Below are 25,056 nucleotides of genomic sequence, written 5' to 3' on the forward strand. Positions count from 1 at the left end.
AAAACATCACCGAGATCCGCACTCCTGAACCAAAGAGCGAAAACAAGAACGACACAAAAACACACACACACACACACAATGCTAGATGGTCAAAAAGACATCGTTGACAGATGGCGCCGTTGCACGTGTCCACTGGAGGGCGCCTTTGGACCGTGCTGGCAGCAACTTGTTGCTTCCGGGAAGTTGGGTGGCCATTCCTCACTTGGCTGCTGACGGCGGGGGTGACTCACTGGCCGGTGACCCACTGACCCCCTGTACCACTTGCTCCAGGCCTTTTCGGATTCAAACAGCTGTACACGTATTCAAACTGTGCGTGTTTGGCCTCTAAAACTCCACTTCCAGCTGCTGAGTTGACTGAGGTGGTATGCTCGGAAATGAAACCCCTTTTTCTGACAACTCTTTATTCGTGCCTTAATACAACTTTTTGATTTGCATGAATCTGAACCGTAAAATTGGATGTAGCAGACAGTAAAAGTTAATAGAACGGATTTCCATAGGTGGCTCTGCTACATCTCTGGTTTAAGTGCTTCAAGTTGTGACTTGCAATTTTAATATTTCTCATTATACAGCTCAAATAATACATTCACTAAAGAAATACTAAGTAACTCCTCTCCAAAGACCTTTACATGTTTTTAAAACACTAAAAGATTCAGTTTTTATCATATGATAAAATAATAACTTATGCTGGCATTTCGTATATTCAAACACTTACACTTAAATTGTTTTTCTTGCGTTCTTATTTTGTAAAATTTGTAAAGATGGCATCAAATAGTATGTTTAATCATGAAATCTATTTCATGGGTCAATATTAAGAATTACATGTTCACAAATCAAATGTATAAATAAACAATGACACAGTCGAGGAAGTCTGAAGCATCAACATCAGTATCCACATAATACCCCTTTATAATATAAATATGATATATGATAGTGGATGTCAAGACACATAGAATGGAGAAAAGCGTTACCCTAATAGAGATGACCCATCATTTGAAACACTGGAGGTTTGGGTATCTGAATTCTACACAAGCAAATGATTCAACTGTTAAAGTTGTAAAGTTAGTATTTAATGTCTTCGAGCTTAATTATAGCAAAACAACATGAATTGCACTTTGACTAAAAACACGTTTATTTGTTAGTACAAAAAGCACAACTTCATCACACGACAGTACAAAAACAACCACAGGTGTGACTAAGTGCAACAGCGGACAGCATGTTTGCCAAGTGCTTTTATTTAGTAAATTTCTTAAACATCTTTTCATTAAATATTCATTATATTGCTAACAGAAAAAAATCTCTCCGTTAATGGGCAGAGCTGAAGTCGAGTTTGTGAACCTTTGCAGATTAACATGAATGAACGCTGATGTGTGACACCCACACGACAAGCTTACATATTTAATCCTGAGCCTTCACACATTCCCTGAATTTTATTCCAACAGCAAACGACGTTCTCGGATTATCATTTTTGTCAGTGCACCACCGCCTTGGCGGTTCCCCCTCATGAACTGTGCAACGCTGATTGAAACAGGAAGTTTGCTGCAGCGAGCAGGCAAGCTCTCCCTCGCCCTCTGATTGAGATCAATAGCCTTCCACAGTGCTCTGTGCTCACTGTGCACCACTGCAGTGAAGAGAGAATCCATCAAAAGCAGCAAGGTGCATTGCACAACCTCCAGCCCCCCACCCACGTTGACTTCACATGGAAGTGCAATGCTTGAAAAATTACTACGAAAAAGGCAGTTCTGGCCAGCGTGGCGGACACTTTCAGACTTCAGGTTCTAGATCGTGGCCTCACAGGTCAATCCGATTGTGTTTATTTTTATTTATTTTTCTCTCATTCGTATATAGTGACGGAATATCCTGTTTCAAGATTGCCACAGCTTCGTTATGAAATAGTTTATGGCGGTCGGTCTCCGTCCAGAGCAAGGCGACCTATTGTTTGTTCAGTGTCTGGTGCCAGTTGGAGCCATTAGCCCCTTTTTTCTGAGTGGATTACGACCATTTTGTTGGTGACCTGCCGCGCCGGCCTTCTGGAGGGCCACTACTTGGACCCTAAAAACTTCCAACATGCCACAAGTCCAATCTGGCAGATGGACAAGGATGCCTCTTCAACAACAACAAAAATGGATTACAAGGTCTGGCCGACCTCTTAAGTGATGAAGAACTCAACTTTCTCACTGTCCTCCCTTTTCACAACTTCCCATTATGCTGAGACACTTCCTCCTCCTCCTGTCCCCCGCTTATGGAGAAATAAAACTCTCCATTTTATGGCGTGTTGCTGTCACACTTTTTCTTAGTCAAATGAAGAGTCTGTAAACATGCAGACAGTATGAAACCCGTGCTATCCGTAAGGCACAGCACGCATTCTCAACCACACTCAGTGTCTCGCCAAGTCCCTTTTCACTGCTGCATTTTTGGTGTAAACACAAATGGAAACACCAGTGTGTTTCATGAATACATCCATGTATGGCAGTGGGACGACTGGTGTACACTGCAGGGGGAATGGTACAAAGTTGGGATGCACCGGGACCGTCTGCCTCTCACAGGTCTATAATACCAGATTAGGTGAAGTAATATGTGTGCCATGGATGATTTCCCCCCCTGGGTTAATCCCTCCCCAGAGGACACAGGTTTATCCAGGAGGAATCGGCATTCTGCCGTGCCAGCCGGCCGCCCGCAGCGTCTCAGCGAGGTAAACTAGGATTCAGGATCCAGTACTTGTGTGTTGTTTACATGACGTCAAATGCACCTAATTTTACTCAATCAAAAGAAGTCTTTTCGGCCCCTAACGCTGCCCTGCCGCTCTCTGCTCTTCTCTCGCAACTGCGACCAATCCCTTGGAGGATTTAACTGTCCTGAACCCAGGAAGCAGCAGTCATGGATTCAGCCACAAAGCCAACCCGTGTCTTCCCTCCACCGTCCCTTGATTGACAGCCGGTGCCAGACCACGCCAGCAAATGCTGCGGCTTGTTGATGGATGGCACCTGCTTCTCCTCACAGGAAATCAATTGAAGCCATGGGCGTGGAGGGGGTGCTCAAGCACTTACACATGGCCGACGAGGGAGGATGACAGAGAGAGAGCGTTGCCAACCATCTGTGTACAGAGGGTCACTGCCGAGCGTCAGCCCTCAAAAAGACACACAATGTCTCCAAATTTAAACGCGTTCCCTCCTTTGAGCTACATTCAGGCCCAGTATTTGGTCTTACATAAATAAATTATTCATATTGCTTCGTACCCACTCTAATATTAGCGAGTAATTCATACCATCCAATAGCTTTTCAACTATTTGTACATGCGTTGCACAGAATTCAGTATTACTATACGACCACCAACTTCCTGCGGACATCAAGGTTGAGGTCAAATATCCACACTTGCACAGCTACAGAGAGCACGTGGGCCACACTGGGGGCCAGCACAGCTACAATCCAAGTCGTACACAAGTGTAGTTACTGGAGCTCAACCTAAGATGTCGGCCAATCTATAGCCAACCCGGCATCAAAAGGTTGTTATTTCACGGGAACTCTCTGGCCCACAAAGGAGAGGGGCGGGATCTCCTGGCAGGCACCGACCCGGTGATTGACATCCAGGAAGGGGGTCCTTTGGGCGGCTGTGCCCACCATGCTGGCGTCCGTGTGCGTGCCAACCCACTGCAGCACGCGGGCGGAGGGCCGGTGGTAGAGGGCCAGCTGCCTGGAGCTGTAGCCGCACATCCCGATGCCCACGGCCCCCAGGAGCACAGCCATGCCAGGCATGCTCCTCTCGGCCGGGGGCGTCACAGACACATTGTGGTAGGCCTGCGTCTGAAAGGAGAGGATGAAACGTGATCAGGGGAATGTTTGATTTCCTAGTATGAAAGATCAGAGCAGTCCAGAAATAACGCACCTTCGTAATTCAGTAATGCGTGTGTAATATATGCATGGGTGCAGATCAAACTGAGGCCACATTAGGAGATTGCACCCCCCCGCTTCAAAACATTTGTCTGCATCATCTGACTGAGCTTCAATGTGTTCACCCGCCCTCCCCAAACCCACAGAGATTAAAAACTCATCTCGTCTCATTTACCAAATCGCAGTCTCTCTCTTTTGACAAACAAAAGGCTCGTCTATTTTGTGGTACGGGCAATTTCCTCAGTGGACCCTCGACAATTACGAAGCGCAAATAATAGAAACCTCACAGTTTCAAATGGAGCCGTGTCACAGACTGTTAGGGAGCCATTCCCGTAGCTCACTCTACCGGTTCCCATTTTCATTTACAATGCAACGGGCTGTCACAGGCTTGCATTTCTCCATTGTCTCGATAAACACCACCAAAAAGGTGATTGTGTTTTGTGAGCTAAAACAAAAAGACATACTGGAACCTACGGCTGGAACAAACGCATATTTGAGGATGGTGTGTGTATGATATGATGAGATAGTGCTCCATTTCATCATCTTGTCACAACAATCTGCAGAGACACTCGGCTGGATAAATCGCTGCATAATGGCAGCATGAGACTTAGTGCAGCGTCTCCGTCGATAAACTTCTGTGCAAGCTCATAAAACCAGCACCTCGCAAACACTTCATTACATCAATAGCTGCTCCCAGAATTGTCAAAGTTATTTCATCTGATATTTACTTCTACTCCTTGAGGACGAGGAGAGACAGAGAATGCCAAGCACCTTGTAATTTTAGACTTCAAATCCAAGACTTTGACAGAGCTTTCTAGCTTAAAAAAAAGATATTAAATCAAAACAAGCTGCTTGATGCAGAACAAATTGCAATAAAGTGCAATCCACTTATGCTTCTAAGATAATGGGCGAGCAGCGTCCAATGACTCAGCACTTTATGTTCCTGCCATCCAGCACCAAGGACAGCTTTAGTGTCGATATCACGGCGCATCAACATATTCTTTTCTTGTTTCAGTATCTATTTGATCCTAAATCTTGTTCCCCTTCACAACCAAGTACCTTTGAAAGACCCAAACCAGCGGCACTATATTTTAGGACTGAAACCCGCCACACCGCTCCAACTCACCTGCAGCAGCCGGATGTAGCCCGGAGTCAGTCTTGGGACTCTGAAAAACATTTCCGCAGTGGGGCGCGATGCTCCTCCTGTTGAATCAGGAATGAGTTAGAGGCCAGATGACACTTGGCTTTCGTCTACTCGAGCTCCTCTCCCTTGACTCCCAGGATGGGAAACCCAGCGACAGCGGGCCTGTGCTTGGACGCGTCAACCTGTGCTCAGCTATCTGATGCAGGACAAGTCTGCCCAGCCCCTTATAGCATCTCCTACCCGTCTTTACTCAGCAGGCTATCTGCAGGTGGCGTGTCTAATAGGATTACGGGAGCTGGCGCACGGGGACTAAGAGGTTCGATCAACAGAAGGGGGGTTGGCTTACACTTAAACATCACAGTACACAGGCTTTTAGTGGAGTCACATTGAAACTATAAGCGCTATTGTTTTACTAATGTCCGTTGTGGAAAGTAATTAATGCAAGACAATTTAAATAAATAATTAGATTTTATTTTTGGTTTATAATGTTTGTCTAATGCATACATTTATCACATTAAGATGAATATCAAACATTTTACTAATAGCTTTGTAAAACAGCTATAACATCCAGTCATAATAGAGCATGTTCATCCATGTTTATGGTGAATGTGTGTGAAGAATCAGAGGGGTGTGGATAACAGGATAAAAGGAGGATTTTGATTGATCATTTCTCAATTTTCTCTTTGTTTTAAGTACAGACAAAGTCTACATGATGAATAAGGCATTAAGCCATTCAGTTAGCATCAAGTGTAAGTGATACCTGACTTCAGCAGTTCCTTTAATATCTTCATACAGAAAGCCCAGAGTAATTTTAAGAATCCATTTGAATCTTTCAAGTGGTTTGATTTGGATGTTTTTCTGTTGATGTTGAGAATGGCTTCTTCTGCCATGTCAGCAGATTCCTTTACGCTTTAATATCCTTCCTAGCCTACGGGTCCTGGGCTCAGAGTGAGGTCCTATAATGAGGTAGCTGTCCTGATAACGTCTCCCTCGCTGGAAAAGAGGAATTCTCTCCAGTGAGAGCAGCCAGCAATGACCTTCTTCTCATCTCTGGTAATAGGGCCAAACTCTGCCTCCCAGCTCGTGCATCCATGAATACTGTCAATCTCTGGCATTAATACCGCAAAGTCATGATGCCGCTGAAACTTGGGATGCCTACTGGGTTTTATACACAAAAAAAGGAAACTATGAAGCATTTAAAGTAAAGAGGAAAGACAAAAAATACGGACTTCAATGCTACAAAATATAAAACAGATGAGGTGAAGCAGAAGTATTAACAAGGACATACACTGTGGGGCTGTACTTCATTCACCATCTTGCTACTTGAGAGCGGTGGGAGAAAAAAATAAAACAAAAAAGTAGTGTCAGACAGCTAAACTCACTATAAAGCTGAGTGGAAATGTAACCTCGGGGGAGAATTATCTGTAGGTTCATCACCACGAGTGAATCTTCTCAACACGTCGTCATTTGATACCTCGTTGTTCTGCTCTGACCGGCGTTCATGTGGCCGTTTTGTGGCCGTCCATCCAGTGGAAGTTGAGATATTATACTGAATACGTAGCTTTTACCTTTTCGTGTCAGGGGATCACCAGAGTCATGGGGACGCATGCTCTGTGCGTGTGAATATCTGTACCACATGGCATGCCAATCCATGGAATAGTTTGCATGTCTCTATCAAAGTTGCGATGTTAACAACAGACCAATCAACAACATTCCATGGCTACAAAAAAAGTTAATTAAAACCACTAATGACCACCTTTATAGCGATGTTATATGTCAGGCAATGTGCTCGTCACCCTTACCGTCTCCTCCGGCTAATGTCTACAAAATGGGCCCCTGAGCTTCCACCAGACAGCACCTGGTGCGTCCAGCCACCAACAGAAGCCACAGATGGCGGCCCTCATGCTAATTATTCACCACTATAATTCCACACACACACACACACACACACACACACACACACACACAGCTGTGTGTTCAGTATCATCAGCTGGTGTGTACCGGTGCATGCCAGTTCTGGGAAGACAAGAGTTTCTTCTCGAGCTGAACGTGGCAGACAACTCTCACTCAGGTCAACGTCACAATGGCAGCATCAGGCCGGTGATGACTCCCTGTCCTTTTCCTGAACTCCTCCCTTGGCATTGAGTCACGGGAAAATGTATTAGAGTAGATTACCTGAGAAGTAGATAGGCAGTGTGGAAGGTTAAGCTCTCGTCTCCCTGGGTGGTACTTGTCCCCAAGGTCCATCAACAACATTCCAGTCTGCTATATTGAGCGTACAGTTAGATAAGGGCGACAACAACCACAACAAGTGGGTGTAGCGGATTATAATAATGGTACAAATCCTCCCTACGAATAACCAGTATTGCACCTCCTAAGACTATTAATTAACCCAGCATGTGGAATAGTAACTGGTCAGAAATTGATTTGAGGCGAGTGTCCCGCAGATAAGTGAGGAGCTATTAGGTTAACTGTCTGTTTTAATGTCGTAGCATCTGCAAAGATTAACGGAGCCCCGGTCAAGCTGACATTTGCTTCTCTGGCAATTAGAACGTTAGTTGAGGAGGACGCTTGTTATGTTAGTACCAGTTAAATGCTCCAAACACGGAGGAAAGCAGCAGCTTGGTCGATAACCACAACTTCAAGCTTACTCATGGTGCGGCGAAAGGATTTGCCTGGCTCAGTGTTAACCGGTTTTGTTCTGGTTCAGACAAGGACAGAGATCTAAAAGTAACCTTTTTATTTTTTTAATTACACAAATATTTTATGCAACATCATGTCAGGTCCAACATTGTGAAGTATAAAAGTACAACATTTCAAGAAAGCGATGGAGCACAATGGAAATAATAATAGTTCAGGAGCGTCTCGGTTTCGATGTGACTCACTGTCTCAGGGGTGCGTCGCCGTCTTCTTGTCACCCTGCATGGGAAGAATGTCTGTGATCCAGTATTGGAACAGGGAAACGACTGCGGTGGTTTCTTCTAAAACGCAAGGAGACAAAGAGCGACATTTTCAGTTAGAGCTGACATTGCGATACCAGAGGAACAGTCAGTCTTTCACCAAAAGAGACTTCGTTGCTGTTGTATTTTTATTTTTTTTAACCAGCCAGTGTTCAAATGGCCTTCTACATGTCGGCATTCACCCGCAGACAGTCTCCCACCCACAATAGAATATTTATTTTACTTATTATTGAACACACAGGATTCAATTTAGTGAACTTATTCAGAACCCAAAATGGACGGTATGAAAAAGGGGAACGGTCAAGCCAAAGTCATTTACAATAGGAACTCCACGGCGCGGTAAAATATGCTGAAAGAAAATCTGCTGTTAGTCGGTTTCCACAACAAGGGCGGATGTGGGGGTGCAGCGGTTTAGAGAACTCACTTGAAGAACCAACCAGGCCCTCCTCTCCACAAGCTCATGGAGCCGGGTGGCAGCAGACAACGTGCATGAAAATACAGAACGCTCCTTCATCAAAGTGCACCGTGGATTAAACATATCAAATAATTGAAAGTTGTCACACTGCAGCGAATCATGTGTGTGATTTGAATACAGCAAAAATGATAAACCTGTCAACGGTGAGTTTAAGGGGAAACTTTGCAGACTTTCGCAAAGTTTCATTCACAATGAAACGCATTTTAAAAGCAGTGAATCGAAGCATGACTCATACAATATGAGACAGGTGTGGGAGGGGGTGAAAAGCTTTCAGGTAGCTGTGGAGCAGGTGCATGGAGAGGGCAGACAAAACTACGGCAGGTTATACTGTGGGCTCTGCTCGCAAAACAGCAAACAGGTTTTTTTTTTCCCCCAATAGTGTTGTCTTGGAGACGAGCACAAGCAAAGACAAACGGCGCTTTGAGGGGGGAGGGGGTGGGGAGGGGGGCAGATATGGTGGCGGCCTGCTCTCTCTCGCTCTCCCTCTCAGACATAAACACTTGCGTCTGCGTGACAGCAGCAAAGTCCCTGCTGATCCAATTATGCAGCCAGCCGTGCAGACGCACATGCACGGGGGGAAAACGTGCCTGGGGAGGAAAGGCAGGACGAGCGACTTGAAACATGTCCGTCAACCCAAAGTGGAGGTCACCCCTTGTGAGTAAGGTGCAATATGGACGGGACAAATTAAGTGTGAATTAATGTACTACACAGAAGAAGGTGAGCAATACCTAAACGTTTAAGGGCAACCTTCCCACAACTAATCCCTCATTCAGTTGTAATTTCGGATGTTTTGACCGATCGATGCGTCACTGACCTGTAGACATGGGAGAAGTGTGGTGGAGCTCCTCCAGTGCCCGTTTCAGTTTGTCTCTCTGTTGCTCCTGAACAAAGGCCTTGAGACCGTGGAGCTGCTTCAGGACAGCGGGGGGCTGGCATCCGCTGGCTATGCCGCTCAGAAGGTCATTCACCGTCCCAGACAGGCGCGGGCTCTCGTCTGCACGCAAAGAGGCTGCAAACAAAAATTGCACCGCATACAAGGCAACGGATGTTTAAAACGTCCTTTCATAACCGTATTTGTACGTCAGTTGGCTCCGCTACATAACTGTCTAGACTTTGTGTCATCACAATGGAGAAAACATTACCAGTATATGTTTTTATTTATAAAGTAGGACTCTTGAATCTGTGCGGTCCAGCCATTATTAGTCTCACTCATTTACTTGGCTGTTAAATGAATCAAAGCTGGTCACACTGTGTACTAATCACCACACACACTTTTTCCATCTAGTTTATTCTCGTGGCGCTGCAATTTTATCTTTTACCCTTTCATCCAATCAATGCTGCTATGTTCTTGACTCCGAACTGAAATTGAATTCTGTTTTCATTGACATGTTTTCAGCGTTTGGCAGAACTTTATTATGCGTTTGTTATCTTTATCTTAGAAAGCCATCACAGCCGATTGCTTTCCATCATCGTCAAACACCCAAAATGAATAAAACATTATACAACTCTTCCTTTGCAAGGCGTGTGTTTTCCAAATTGTAATATGAAATCAGCAAAAGCTGAAGAAATGGCTACAAGATTTCGCCACAGAGAACACAATACTGGCTGATCAATACTTACAATCTGACATATAGATTTCCATTGTTGTCCTGAGAAAGTCTGACACCTCAGCAGCTCTCCTCTCATTGTTATCATGCTCCTCTTCCTCCTCCTCCTCCTCCTCCTCCTCCTCCTCATCTTTCTGGTAGGTGAACTCCAGTGCAGTGGCCCGAGGCATCAGACCCATGGCGAGCAGCTTCTCTTTGTGCCGTTTCTTCTTCATCTTCCTCTTCTTGTTCCTGCTTATGCGCTCTCCTCCCTCGTCCACAGATGCCTGACTGCGCCCCGTGCTGGACTCACTCACTTGAGCTGCTCCATCTTTCCCAGAGTCTTGGTGGAGGGGCGGTTTCCTTTTCCGCCTCTTCCTTTTTCTTGTCTGTACTTCTTCCTCTTTGCCTTGGTCCAGTTCTTCGTTGCCATCATGGACACTCCCCTCTGTGTGCCACAAGATAAAAAAAACACTGTCAATTTAACTGTAGCATTGCAGCCTCCACATGCACCTCTACGCTTTGTAAAAGGACTTGATTCTGTTTCACATATTGGGCGTGGGTGGGCATGCAGGTGCATTCCTACAGGCTAAAATTAGAACGGAGTTTGAGTTCAAATAATATGACAGTGAGAGCTAAGAGGTAGCCGGTTTCCTTTCAGCCAATCACTGCGCCAGCTGATCCCACTAATTAGATACTCTGTCTTCAGAGCTGATTGCATTCTAATCAGCACAATCAGCTGGTGTGCTTACTGATTGAAAATAAAACCTGCTGAATCTTGACCTCATATGGAGCAAACTTAAGCCCAAAGGTGGTTATACAAGAACAATAGAATCAGTGAATTGCATGTGTGGTGTTTTGGGGTGCCTCTAGAGAGAGGAGCAGACAAAACCTTCTAATCAGTCTCTTTAATTATTTCTGTATGTACAATAGAATATACGTCTCCCCTGCTGATTCTAACAATTCCTATTATTTCGAATCCAGAATCCCGCACCATGATGAAAGACCAAATAAAAATGGGTCGAGGTTATGGATTAGCTACACACTACCTGTTATCAGTGTTAAATCTCTTTTCTGTTACATCTTATTACTTAAAACTTAAATGTAATGACTCGAGCTGAACTGTGAGCCCACACAGAAATGGCGCTCTTGCTGGCTGAGCAGCTTCCTCCCCACCTCCCCTCCGCCATTACGAGGTCAAAGAAAACCCGCTCCCATATTCTCAGTGACCCTCAGTGAGGAGCGAACTGGCTCTCAGCCAGAGACGGTGGCAGTGCAGCAGAGAACAATACTGAAAGCTAACTTAGGCCATCATGGATTTATTTAGTGACGACAAACTGAGTATTGATGAAGCAAAAGGTGAAAATGAACTTGAACTTACTGTTAATCAATTTGTTATTCATCTGATGTGCCATCTGAACAGCACTGTAGCATTTGCTGCGGGCATGCGAGTGCATTACAAATGAACCAACCCAGACTTTGGATCGCAATTACCATCAGGGCTCCCTTCCCAGTAAATCTGAAAAGGGTTCAATCGAGGCGCTGTTAGGCAGACAAGTGCAATTAATCAAACTTGAGTGTAGCATTTATTCTGGTGGTCAAGGTAAGTCGCTGCACTGTCCCGTCTAACGAATCCAACACAGTTGTATTTCATTGAGGTAAAGCCGAAGCCTGTCGGGTCAATGGAGGTCTGCATTAAGGAAGGTGATGAATACAGAGATGCGTGTAATGAGCCAGGACTCTTATTATAGGCTGATCATCCCACCGGTTCATGACAAGAGAAAGTGCAGACCGAACAAAATGAGCACTATTGAAATGACGCATTCAACTGCAGCTTGGATAAGTTGTACAAGTTTACTCTGACAAACAACACAGATTGAAGTGAAAACAACCGAGGCTCAAACACCATCTGTGCTACATTCAAGTTCTCCCCCTCGGTTCAGAAACACAATTGATCATCGCGATTTGTTTCCGTTAACTTGAGTGGCAGAGCCAATCAAGAAGAGTGACTTTAGCGCATGAGAGCGCCAGCCTGGAGCATGCAGTAAATCTCTCCTCGCTTTATGGTGCACAGCACAAGTCCATAAATGTAAGATTATAGTTGTCTTACCAGCTGGGTCCTCTGCACTATTTATGCTTTCTAACTGGGGGAGTGTGACGAATTTCTCTGCATCCGTCTTGTAGTCTGCAGGAGGCGGAAGGACTGTGTACATCCGCGTTCCCGGATTGGCTGCACTCTGTGTCGTCTCTGCATCTCCTGAGACAGACATGGATAATAATGGAAGGTAACAAACCTCAATGCATATGTAAGAGCAGCAGGGGGATAATTTGGCATGACACGTGTGATTTATGAGCGATTATTTCAGTATGTGTGCTATATGCAAGTTAAACTTGAATGTGATCTCACCAACGGCAGTGTCCTGTTGAGAGGCTTTCCTTTTCACATGGGGTTTTCTGGATAGAGCATCTACTGCGCTGGGTTCCTTCTCCAGTTTGGGAGCTGAAGGGTAAAGCTTCTGGAGTACTTTTGATTGAAATACTGTGACGTAGGAAACAATGACACAAAAAAAGAGATACCACCGCCTGTTAATCTGATACACTGTACTAATAAAACGTTATCTAAAAGCTCATGTCAACTCTGTTTAACAATGCAAATCAAATATAGTGTGTGCTTCATACTTGTGAGCAAATATATTTTTGTGGCGAACAAAACGCAAACGACTTGCTTGACAACAACCTTGCAACTAGATTAGATATTCCTTTATTAGTCTCGCAGTGAGGTGAAGTGCAAGAAAGAGACATAGTAAGAAATCAAAACAAGTATATAAATAAACAGTAAAAAAACAAAAACATGATGGGCAATCATCAACCATCTGGTAACAGTTTCTATTGTTATCTTGTGACCTAAATGGCACTGCAGAGGCAAAGCGAAGACTTATACATACACGTGTGTGTGTGTGTGTGTGTGTGTGTGTGTGTGTGTGTGTGTGTGTGTATGTATGTATATATATATATATATATATATATATATATATATATATATATATATATATATATATATATATATACGTGTGTGTGTTTTGAATTGATGTATCTTGAATGCATAGTCGCCTAAAACTGTTATTATATTACTGCTGACCATAGTCAGCAGTAATATAATAACCATTATGGTTATAATATACTTCGTAAAGCACCAAGTTTTAAACTCTGTCTGATACAATACATATTGGTTAAACTATGAACTACCTACAGAACTAAACAAAAAACAGCAACACATCAGCAAGAAATCAGCAGAAACCCAGTTTAACACGATCTGAACGGGAAGAAGAAAGACTCTCGTAATCTGCTGTGGACACATTACTATAACTTTGTATCTGAGTATCAGAGCGCGGCGTGAAAACTGACAGTAGCTATATTGTGGCAGTGGAGCACGTGCGTTTGTTTACAACATAGCGCTAACCCACTTCACGCGATACTTAGGCCGCTAACTGTAGCTTCGTTAGCTGGTTACAGGTTTATTATATTTTGTATAAGAAAATAATAATGTTGTCGACGACGCTGGCGGTGCTCACCTTCGTTCCTACGGGCCATACTGACATGAATGTATGAGTTGAAGCTGAGTCTGAGGCGAAAAGGACGAGAACTTAATGCGAAATGTGGCGAGAGCTAACGAGCTACAAGCTAGCTGGGTTCGCTATCCAGCATGCTAGCTCTTCAAATGAGCTCATAGCAGATTCATAAGTTAGCGACTCGACGGTCTGTGGTTGAATAGCTAAAGGAATGACTAGTGGTAACTATACTTTTTTTTTTAAGCACGTCGGTTACGACGGTCAAAGTGCAATAATGCTCCGACTCCTCCAGCTGCACTGTCCCCCCTCGAGAGACCAGCAGCTCACAGGCAGACTGCATCCTGGATGATGACCTCACTCGCAGATTCACATTCAAACTAACGTCAATTTCACGTATACACAATTGTCAGAAAAGACACGTACCGTGTACACTATACATCAAACCATACTTTTAATCAGTTGAATTCATTCTTCAAATCGGCATATAAAGCGTTATTTGGAACTGCTGTATATTTGATGTAAATTACAGTATAATAATCAACTTGCGGAGGGAAATTCCTTTATAAGTTTTAAGTGAGTCCTAGTACTTTAAAAGTGACGTTAAGTCACTTTTGCATACGCGTCTTCCTGCCTAAATAGTCATTCCGAGTTTAATATTTGAAGACAAGTTTCTGTTGTCAACTTTCTTCATGTGCGACGCATCAGACTCGAGCTCCCCACGTGTTGGGATCCTGTAACAGCAGCGGTTTGGGGCGTGCGCACACCGAGCAGCTGTAGGACGGAGAGGAGGCGAGATGAGAATACTAAGCAGGCGCCTCATGGCTCAGCATCAGCACCGGGCTGAGTTAGGATTTGCGCACCCTCCAAACTTGGCTTGGGACCTCAGCATGTGAACGGTCTTTGCAGGAGGAGGATCCACCTAGGATGTCAGCTCTGAAGAAGGTAACCCCCCTCTCTTGCTCTCTTATTAATCTTTGAGCAGATGTTTAACTCCTAAGATATGACAAGTGCATGATTTAAACAGTGTATGTTATTATCTTACAGTAAATGAAAAGATGTGTGCAGTAGTAAAAAAAAAAGAAAAAAGAAAAAAAGGCTTTCTTAATTGGCTATGGTAATCAGACTTTTGGTCAGTGGCTTTTTCAAATTGTAAGAACCTTCCATAATTAATTAAACTATATTTAGCATAAAAATGCAAATACGGCCACAATAATCAACATGATGTGATTTCTGCATCACTTGGATGCATGTGAATTCTGCTCTCCTCTGATTTGCCTCATGGATGTCATTCCTGCACTTACATTTGTCCCCGAGGAGGAGGCTTGGATGAGCAGCATGTCATGCAGAAAAAAGCCCTCTTAGTACAAGGCTAACTTCTCAAATGGATGTTATGTCAGGTTTGATCCCACCCCCCACAGACTCCTCCCTTTGTGCACCATCACAGAGTTTTGTATGTGCCATGCCAACTGTAGTTTCCATGGGTGTATGACTTTCATTGACTGTACAAACCCAGTACTGGCGATCATCCTGAATGAGAGCGGACGCTCCAGAAAGCTGAAGGAGAGAGGGCAATGGAGGTTTTGTAAGAATCAAGGAACTACATAGACATGTGTAAGCATGTTACATAATGCCGCGCATTGTAAAGCATATGGACAATTCCTACAAACCCTCTGATATGTCAAGTCCTGACTGGGACATTATTGCTGCTGTATAGGAATCAAGCCTCCTCTGTTGTTTGTGGATTGTGCAAGATTAGAAAAAGTTAGCTGCTGGATTCTGTCAAAAACTTGTCATCACTGCCAGCTCTACAATGACACGTTGTGTTGTTTAAGATGCAGTGCGGTTGCAAGTATTGATGTCTCCGCTCCAATGGCTTTCCATGATTGAGCGACAGAAAAAAAGAATGGAAGTTTTGTAGAATGCCTGCTTCAGCACTGCAGCCCGAATGTGCAGTAGTACACAGTACCCGGTACACACTGTGAGTGACAAAGTGCTGGCTGCCAGCACTCACGTAGTCAGACATCATAATCACAGAGGTGCTAAAAATAGGAGACCATATTCATTGCAATACTTTTGAAGCTAAATGGAGTTACTGCTGTTTGCACTCGTGGAAGTTCTGCAAAGATGCTCCTGGATGTCGTACTACTCGGCTCAATAATACAAAACTAGAAGCGGTCGTGGTCGGCCAGCCTTTTCTCAGTGCCACGCAGCTGCTTTGGGTGAAACTTTGACGTGCAAGTGATGGACTTTTTCACTCACTCGTCTCTGACACTAAATGCGGCACTCAAACACGGAAGCTGCATTTTCCCAGAAATGTCCCATGTTCATTTATTATGCAGGTAGCTGTAGTGTAGAAGTGCTATAGTGCTGTGGCAGCAAGCAGTCGGCAACAAACCTAATTACATTCAAGCAATAGGGAGGGTAGTTATGTTTGTGTGTTTATATTGCTTGGATGTGCCTGTACAATATGCATAGCTTGTGTATACCTGAAAGAGAGTGTTTGTGGGTGACAGCTGGCCGGTGGAAGGTGAGAAATACATTTCACCTCTGTAAGTCCTTATGTGACTAAAAAATAAATTACTTGTCATTTACCAGCTTTAGGGAGGGGGCATCTTTCACCTCATCCACATCACTCCCTCTGCTCCAAACTAGAGATGCACCGATACTGGTGATGGATATCGCAGACTCCAAAAGCTGGATTGGATATCAGTGACGATGGGCTGATCTGATATATTATTGGAAACAAAAAATAACGATTCATTTTCACCTATGTATTTGTGTTTTATTTAGTTTTACAGAGTTTAGAAAGCAGCGTTTGAGTCAAGCCTGACCTGTAAAAGAAAGATCTCAGTCACTTCCCCACGGTGAGGCATACAGCTCATTCATTAAACGTGGGCAGTGGATCGGCACTCGGTGACTCTCGGTATTGGTATCGGGGCTGAAAGAGTCGGATCGCTGAATCCCTACTTAACTAAACTGGTCTTTCAATGAAAGCGGGATGATTCATACGAGATGGAGAAATCGTATCTCAGTCGATGCAATTTCTTGACTTAAAAAGAAGAGAGCCTTATTAAAAACTACCACAGAATGAAGGACACAAAAACTAATTGGAAACCGACACCATTTCCCCTCAGAAACTGTTTGTGATTGAAAGTAGCTCGTTTCAGGATATTTCCAAAGCTGCTGTCAAATTGCTTGCGTGCACGCACACGCATGCATGTCTCCACAAACAGAGACTCAGAGTCGTCAATGGGAAGCTTGTATGGACTTTGCCTACTTGGCAGTGACACGATAAGGCTCTCATAATCTGTTTGAAGATGCAGGGAAAACTCCAAATGCCACATTTATGCGAGCGGTGATGTCATTTTGGGGGAGAGGAGCAGTAATGAATATAGACAAGTCTGACAAAAAGTAAATGTTTAAACACACTACAGGCTCAATTGTGTCGTGTTTCTGCTCTCTCCATGTTCCATTCTTCTTCTTCCATTCTTCTTCTCTCTCACTTTAATAAACCCCCTTCGCCCCTCACCACACACACACACACAAGCCTGTAATAGCATGCTTTAGGAGAGGGATGCAGAGGGAATACATGGGGTCGAACTTTATGAATCTTATAATGCATGGTGCCAAGTGTGTATTCTGTACATGGTGTACTGTATTGTAGAGTATGTGAGTCTTTGTGTGTGTGTGCTTCCGTGTATACCTGTGCACCAACTCCAAGTTAATCACTTTTGTGCTGCGGTGGGCACAGATGTTTCAGGCAAGTAGGTGTCACTGCACATTCTCCCGGTGTTACTGCCACTGCAATAGCTGCCACATAGCCGTGAGTCAGATGTGACTCATTACAAGGTCCATTAGCCAGCTGGTATACTATCTGTAGCCTTTCCTCTCTATTATAATTGCACGGTCATAAATTCAGACAGTTTGATGCCTTGCTGGTAAAATCATGATGATTTTACCAGGCTGCCATACGAGCACTATTTCATCACAACGGCAGCTGCCTTTGAAAGTTGGAGCAGCAGAAAGAGGACGGCCTGCGTGTCCTGTCAGGTGTATGCCTTTGAGACTGTTTGACGGGAAGCAAAGGTAAATCATATCATGGTCTAAAATAATCTACAAATGTGTCCCTCAGGGCCCCATTGTGGTAGCACTGTCCAAACGGGAAATGTAAGACTAATGCAAGTGAGAGACCCTGCACAGCTCCAAGTGTGCTTGAGTTCTGCCTTGTAGAGAATAAGTCTTAATACCATTATCGTTGGCGATCTGCCCAGCTCTTTTACAATCGAGTCTTTACTAGATCCTTTAAACCGAGCAGTGAACTTGAATGTATTAGCTCAATAAAAATAGCCCGCTCGAGCGAAGGACATTGAGACAGCAGATTTTTTTTTGACTGGGACAGGTTTAAGAGATTTGATTCATCTCCACATAATTAATGAGTGTGTAATAGTCCAAATGTGGTCAAGCTGTTTAACATAAAGTGTGAATGTTCTTTCTAGTACAACCTTTTTGTTCAGTGAATAAATACTAAATGCTTCTTCGGTGAAAGTCAAATCTTACCTCAGCCACTGCCCTCAGTGTATGAGTGGGTCTGAATGGGTGACTGATGACAAGTAGTGTTAAAGCGCTTTGAGTGGTCGGAAGACTATAAAAGCGCTCTGCAAGTACGAGTCCATTCACATGCCACTCATATGATCTCTCCATGCTCCACCCCTGGATTTTAGTTTAGAGCTTCAATTCTCTCGTTTGCAGGGTTGGACTGAGGTCAAAGCTCCCTGCTCCTTCCAGAAGCACGACTATGCATGAGCAGCATGTCTCTTGATGCTGCATGTTCAAAATACGCAAAGTAAAGTCACGGTTAACTGAAAACTATGTAGTAAAGGCTTAGGCCTATCTCTAAGATTGAAATTGCCGTAAAGTTCAAACTTCAAATACATTTTTTTCCTGTAAAGGTGGAGGGAATTTAATGCTGGCTGCAACATATTTTAGAGACACATATTCACACAAAACCTTATGAAATTTACAGGGATTTGCTTCTGAGATTTGGGGGATTTTTTGAAGCCCCAGTTTGTGGGTTTGTTCTATTGGATTATATCGAAAGGAGCCTCTAACATTGTGTTGTATATCTGCAACCAGTGTGCAAACCTCATCTCGTGCTCCAACAGCGCACCACTGCATTCGTTCACTTGCGGGGGTAAGAAGGGGGCAGACAGCGCCTTGAGGCACACAGACAGATCTTTGAGCTGCATTGGAGTGACTCCGCTTCCCGTCCGTCCTCTTCGATCTCCATTAGCTCACCAAGAGTTGCACTCCGGCTCTCAGCAGCAGGCGCCGAGATATCCTATTTATGCACGGGCACTTGTGATAATTGTCTGTACCCAGCAGTGATGGTGTTGGGAGATAGGTAGGGAGCCTGTATGTCTGTATGTGTGCTTGTGTTTATTTGGTCGGTATGTATTTGCTTTGTTAAACACCGCAGGGATGAGAGAGGGTTCTGTTGGCCGCTCGCTGACCTGGTCCAACTAGGCCGCGCTGCCCTGAGCCTCGGATGTTGCACACAGCCTTTAAATAAACCTTGTGCATTGAAACTTGACTTGTTTCGATGCCTTTGACACCAACGTCTCGTACAACTAGGTTGACAGGGTTCTCACCCCGGTCACCACTGGACAAAAAAAAAAGAAAAGAAAAGAAGTTCGACTACGAGAAAGACAAATTTACTTCCTAATGCCGTAACTTTTGCTTTTATGAGCAACAGTTTGTGCTCGAGTTTAATCAGAGAGCCTTTTTTCCGATGAGACAGGCTCCATCACACAGAAGATAAAAACCATCCCCCAGACAAATGCACTTTCAGGTTGGAGGGTAATCAGTACTTTCGTGTCCGGCATCATTTTCAGAGAGCTTGTGTCGGAGAGAAAGTTTCCTCGTGGACTGAAACAGTGTGTGATTTGTCTGAGTCGGCCCATTTGATTGTTCGCCTCAGCTAATGAGCGTGCATTTGGTTGTTTCCTCTCCTCTGCTTCTGCCTCCGCAGTCTTTGCGTCTGTCTCTCTTGAGTTGTCTTATTATGGATGGTTTTGTCAGACATGTATATTTAAATCAGTTATCAAAAAGGTCTAAAAAAACCAACAAACATTCAATTTCAGTTCATTCTAAGAGAAATAACTTCCAGATAACCTAAATGGATGCAGTCGTGAATTTCCATGCGTTACTCATTATTGTAGCCTCGGGGCTCAGCAGACTCATTTTGATTTGATGAATCATTTTAAGAACTGTGTACATGTATACTGAAATATTATCGATGGGCTTTATCCTGGAATCATCGGTCTCATAACATTCCTCAACAAACACGCTGGAGATACAGACAATAAAAAATAAATAATTCTGCATTGGCTTGATTTTACAGCTTGACGCCTAAAAAAGTCAACCTTACTGTACTATTGTGCATCTCCCCTCCATGTGCCAGGACAAATATAACAATACGGAGAATTACCGGGAACATCTACTTTAGGGCTGCTTAATCTTTTAAAGTCCAGCCTGAAGCTAAAAGAGGATGGGAACCGGTCCTACTGGAAGAGCATGCGGGTAAACTGCGACAACATTGTCAAATGGAGCCTTTTACTAACTCGCTGACTCAACGGTTTGAAGACACAACATTTGGCCTCTCGTCCCGAGGGCACTGCTTTGGATTCTCTGTGCCGATCTATATTTCTTTTGTTGAATTTCCATTGACCAAAATAAAAAACTGAAAAAGTGTTAAATTAAATTCCCCATTTATTGGCTGATGAAAATCTTTTGGGCTCTTTGCTATAATCAAGACTATTTATTTTGAACATGGCTGGTGTTCAAATACAATCGGGCTAGTTAAAAACTGTGAATAATGTCTAAAAAACAAATCTGTACAAAATATCCGTTTTGGCATTTCCAGCTGTCCCAGATGTGTTTCCATTGGATTCTCCTGGTGTGTCTTATGAGTCTGTCTTGTCAAAACGTGGCGTCATAGACCTTTTTTTGGCTCATTCCAAGATAAACTGAAAAAGACAAACAAACGGATGCCCAATGCATTTTCTAATGTGAAATAAGACTCTTTGCCTCCAGACAATTCAATCCCTTTGAAGTGTAAATGAGAGGCAAGTGACAGCTCTGAAACACTGAAGAGCGTCCCTGACAGTTTGTTTTCCACACTCCTCCAGTACAAGACTCTGCCAGCCAGCATCAATTATAACTGTACATCACGCAGATGTTTGAGTCATTACAAATCAGTCATTGTATCTCTAATCTCTGCAGAGATATTACCAGGTTTGATTACTTGATAGCATTTTGTTGCATTGCAGAGGGCATGAAAGGACGAGACACAAGGGTGTGCTTTAGGCCGGCAAATGTTTTCAATGGGAAATCTCCGGGATTCTTAAAGTGTTTGTGATGGTCCGACAAGGCATTGGACTCATGCAAGAGCCTCACGCACATGTCATTTAAGATGAGGTGTGGCATTCACATTCATGTATCACCACAACAACTTCTACACTTCAGCTCAGGGGTTTCCTTCCCTCTCACATCGGCTTCAGGGTCTCCATGAAGGCCTCCGTCCTATCATCCCATGTTGTGACATTATTTATGGTTGGATATAATCTCAGTGTTTTTTTTAAAACTTTTTTTAAAAATTAAATAATATTGTTATACGAACAAAGATGTAAAAAGAAATAACAATACAGGCAATAGCATAATCTGTATGAAACATGTTATGATTTCTGTGATTCTGTTAGTATTGTAGGTGTTTTTTGTCCACGTATCAAAGGTTGTTGTGTAAGTGCCTGATATTCACACCGTATGTTAATAGCTCTGAGCAGTAATGTGCAGGTTTGTGTGAGGAGAGAGAAAAATAAATAACTTGATGAATAAATACATAAATAAATATATAGTGGTTATAATATTGTTGATTTGTTAGTTATATATCTACATAGATAATAATAACAAAAGTAAATAGCAATAGTGATGAAAAATATACAAAATAATACAAATTAAATACATAATTACATAATAATAATAATAATAATAATAATAATAACAATAATAATAACAATAATAATAATGATAATAATAATAGTAATATGTCATATATATTGTAAAATATGTATACATACATGTTTAAATTATTAGTAAAGGGTATGAGTGTCTAGAAATGAGGCGACTGGAGAGGCTTCATGGAGTCTACCTCCTCTTTTTTTCTCCCTTCTTATGTCTCTTTACATTCAATTTTCATATATTTATAGATAATACTTCATATATTTTTCTTGTGGCTCTGGGATGGAGACAGTCCTTTATGAGGGCGCTATTGTGGAATTTCGTTATTTTTCTTTTCTTTTCGTCCTATAGTTTTTGTTGTTGTTATTTAAGGAAGCCCCGCCCGCTACGTCCCCAGTCTAATATCTTTGTGATTGTCACTCCCCCTTGACCACCTCCCATACTACTCATGGAGTCTCCACATGAACAGGTGGTATACATCAAGCTGAAAGAGCCGTTTAGGTCAATTCCTCTCAGCAAAACTCAGAACAAATGAAATGCACGAGGACAAACCAGCATGGAAGTGTTTATTTATTAACGCAGGATTACCTTTCCTCCTCTTATGCTGCTGATGAAGTAGAAAATAAAAGTGGATGACAAGAGTCTGTGCTTGAGGCCCTCCTCCTGTATGAATGATGCAGCAGGTTGATATCTCTTTGAATAACCCCCAGAGACAAGCCATTAGAGTTCATTTCTCATTAATTTTACCGGTCTTTTCTCGCTTTTCAAGAGGTACCTTTTTATATGAATGTCCCCTCTCCTTAATTACAAGGGACACTTATCTGATCGGTCTCGTTCAGTCCCAGAGAGAAGCAGGAGCCTGAGATAAGTGTCACTGCAAAAGGAATGTTCACACTTTCACAAGGAAAAAGGGAGCAGAGCAAAAGAAGTCATTCTGGACAATAATGAGCCTGTCAGTCAGAGCCGAGGACAAAGAGGCTTCGCTAGCACCTGCTGAGCCACCTCCGCATCTCCTTCTATGTTTTAGTGCCTCTTGAACAACATTTTTGCCTCTTAATGGTATTCAAAGTCCCAGCAAATACGAACAAAACTGTCATCTCACAAAGAAATGAAAACAGGATACTTAGTTTTCAGTTTCAAGTCCGCAGAGAAATCCGTTTTCAGTGTTTCCCGAGAACGAGACACAGAAGACAGATGATCGTAGCAACATATTGGCAGCGATGATACAACTTTTGGATCAATTTAGGTGTTGAGTAAATAGATTGTAAGACTGCCTTATTAATAGGTATGACCTCTTCAGCCTTGTGAGTAGAGTAATAATTGTCCGTTGTCAGTATTTGCTGCTACATATTCCAGGCACAGCAATGCTGCAGATGGATCAGAGAAAGCTTCTAAAATTGGCCCCATGTCTATATATATATATATATATATATATATATATATATATATATATATATATATATATATATATATATATATATATATATATATATATATATTTGTTATCTCTGTGCTGTTCCGTCCCAATGAATTGTTAGTGTATTGTATTTTCCTTCACACACCATTTAATCCACCTTTGACTGTTTGTACTTTGAATCAGAGGTACACAGTTGAAAATGAACCTTCAGCACACCGGGACCATCATTTAGTGCTCCACTGCTCGAAGAAAGGTCTTCGATAAATATGGGAGCAAACCGGTGGCTCTTATTTGTGGCTCGCAGCATGGCTCGGTGCTTTTCCTCTGAGCGTCACCTTGTTTATCTGCTTTGATAATATTAACATATTTCCCTCTTTCTCTTTCTCCCTCCTCTCCCTCCTCTCTCTCTCTCTCTCTCTCTCTCTCTCTCTCTCTCTCTCTCTCTCTCTCTCTCTCTCTCTCTCTCCTCCTTTGTTGTTTCTTGGAAGGTGTTGCCAGGCATACTGAAGAAGCATTGCTGCATCTTACCAGACAGGAATACAGGTAAGGACCCAACAGATGTCCCCTCTCCAGTAAACACAGCAGTCACGCGCAGTGCAGAGACAGAAGAAGAGAGAGCCCCGTCAGTGGGAGTAATGAGTGGGTGGCGATGCCGGGGGATGGATGCTCCGCGGGTGGGTCACACATGTCTGTCTACCTGTTTTTGTGTGTGCACTCTGTACATCTGTGGGCTCTGGAGCCCGTCTGCTGGCTGTATGCTTATAACTGAGCTTCAAGGAGTGAGACACACCCTTCTTCTTATGTGGCTCCCAACAGATACCTTTGATATTGAGATTCTTACCATACAGGGGTTTTACTGGCCTAACTTTCACTTGCATGTCGGAGGAAGGGGGACATTCTGGTGTGCAGCTGTTGAGAAACGTGTGATGATGACAGGCTTCTTCACATCATTGCAGGTGTGAAGAGGTTTCTGATGAAATTGAAGAGCAGGGAGATATACTCAGGTACCGCCTAGTCCTCACAATAATGACTTCTGCTACTGCTCTCTTTGCGTTTACTTTGGGGCGACTCAACCTCTCTCACCTCTCGCCTGCAACCAGACTGCATGGGCTCCCGCACCATTCATCCCACGAGCAAAACCTCACTAATGCTGCAGCGACGCGTGTCGCCTACACGCCGGTTCTCTCATTTGTCAGACTCGTGGCCAGTTTGTCATCTTAGAACTGCCTTCTGCGGTAAACTTGCTCCTCTGTTTTGCACTTTTCCGCCACCTGACGGACGTCTGCCTTTTGAATGTTGTGTTTCTCCGACACATGATTAGGAAGCTAGCAGCACACCATTCCCAGGTGTGGGAGAAACCTGCCAACGAGTAGAGCAAGGGCACAGTAACCTTGATGATGAAGAGAGACTTGGAAACGTGTGAAGAGTTTTTGGTGCCGGAGCTTGGAACTCCGAGTTATAACCGATAACTTCAAGGCATCTTGCAGCGTGAAATTAATGTTTGATGGGGCATATAGGCAAGATGATCTGCACTTAAGCCGATAAGGAACTCAACAAACTGGTAATTCAGCAGTTTTGCAATTATTGTGTGCATAAAACTTCCGTAAACCAGACCTGGGCTAAATTTGAATCCAGTCCGCTCTACTTGGAGGGTGCCAGATGGGCGGGGCACGCTGTTATGGAACAATCCCTTTTTGTGCAACGGAAGTTCAATCAATTTACAGAGAAGCGCGTGAAGGGATTTACAAATGCGAGCCAAAGTTTTTGCCTTTAGGCTGAACTTTCGCAGCAGGACGAGCTGCTGTGTGTTTAGGCGAGGTGGCTGCAGGAAGAGCTGCATGAATATGGAGGACCCAGGGGTGCGCCTCTCGACTGGGTTAAGAGCAAGATGTTCTGACGGAGTGGACAACATAACCTCGTAATGACCTTATGAATATGGATGTGTGAAGCTCTGAAACCTTTCCAGAGGTATTTTAGCAGATGCTTGGTCTGGGAAACAGAGCG

The 25,056-nt window shown here is 43.5% G+C and overlaps 3 protein-coding genes across 4 annotated transcripts in view; 1 reads left to right on the forward strand and 2 right to left on the reverse strand.

Moving 5' to 3' along the window:
* Positions 1–1,177: 1,177 nt before the first annotated feature.
* On the reverse strand, positions 1,178–7,976 carry zgc:193593 (uncharacterized protein LOC564090 homolog). Of its 2 annotated transcripts, none has more exons than XM_068580929.1 (3): positions 7,915–7,976; positions 5,012–5,088; positions 1,178–3,798 (listed from the first exon to the last, which is right to left on the reverse strand). In XM_068580929.1, the coding sequence occupies exons 2-3, from the start codon at positions 5,060–5,062 to the stop codon at positions 3,505–3,507; spliced, it is 345 nt and encodes a 114-aa protein (XP_068437030.1). In that variant the 5' UTR covers positions 5,063–5,088; positions 7,915–7,976; the 3' UTR covers positions 1,178–3,504. The 2 variants fall into 2 exon arrangements, with proteins under 2 accessions (XP_068437030.1, XP_068437029.1); XM_068580928.1 differs by lacking the exon at positions 7,915–7,976 and adding an exon at positions 7,031–7,663.
* erich1 (glutamate rich 1) lies at positions 7,794–13,934 on the reverse strand. The gene is made up of 6 exons (XM_068580927.1): positions 13,623–13,934; positions 12,458–12,589; positions 12,161–12,307; positions 10,085–10,498; positions 9,279–9,473; positions 7,794–8,010 (listed from the first exon to the last, which is right to left on the reverse strand). Exons 1-6 carry the CDS (start codon positions 13,639–13,641, stop codon positions 7,919–7,921), a joined length of 999 nt encoding a protein of 332 aa, XP_068437028.1. The 5' UTR covers positions 13,642–13,934; the 3' UTR covers positions 7,794–7,918.
* Positions 13,935–23,575: 9,641 nt separating this feature from the next.
* Positions 23,576–25,056, forward strand: part of dlgap2a (discs, large (Drosophila) homolog-associated protein 2a) — a 130,921-nt gene continuing 129,440 nt past the window's right edge. The window contains exon 1 of the mRNA XM_068579952.1: positions 23,576–23,595. The gene's annotated coding sequence lies outside the window, so the exon portion shown is untranslated. The remainder of the gene's footprint in view (positions 23,596–25,056) is intronic.

Source organism: Clinocottus analis, unplaced genomic scaffold (genome assembly GCF_023055335.1).
Source record: "Clinocottus analis isolate CAN_PGR_092001 unplaced genomic scaffold, fCliAna1.0.p SCAF_17, whole genome shotgun sequence".
Classification (NCBI taxonomy): domain Eukaryota; kingdom Metazoa; phylum Chordata; class Actinopteri; order Perciformes; family Cottidae; genus Clinocottus; species Clinocottus analis.

What these genes read in the sequence shown, in the direction of transcription:
- zgc:193593 (XM_068580929.1), bottom strand. Translation starts at nt 5,062, where the DNA reads ATGTTTTTCAGAGTCCCAAGACTGACTCCGGGCTACATCCGGCTGCTG. An exon ending in GCTACATCCGGCTGCTGCAG is followed by an intron (nt 3,799 to 5,011) that starts GTGAGTTGGAGC and finishes CTCTCCTTTCAG; the next exon opens with ACGCAGGCCTACCACAATGT.
- erich1 (XM_068580927.1), bottom strand. An exon ending in TCAACAGGACACTGCCGTTG is followed by an intron (nt 12,308 to 12,457) that starts GTGAGATCACAT and finishes TGTCTGTCTCAG; the next exon opens with GAGATGCAGAGACGACACAG. An exon ending in GGAAATCTATATGTCAGATT is followed by an intron (nt 9,474 to 10,084) that starts GTAAGTATTGAT and finishes TTTTGTTTGCAG; the next exon opens with CCTCTTTGCGTGCAGACGAG.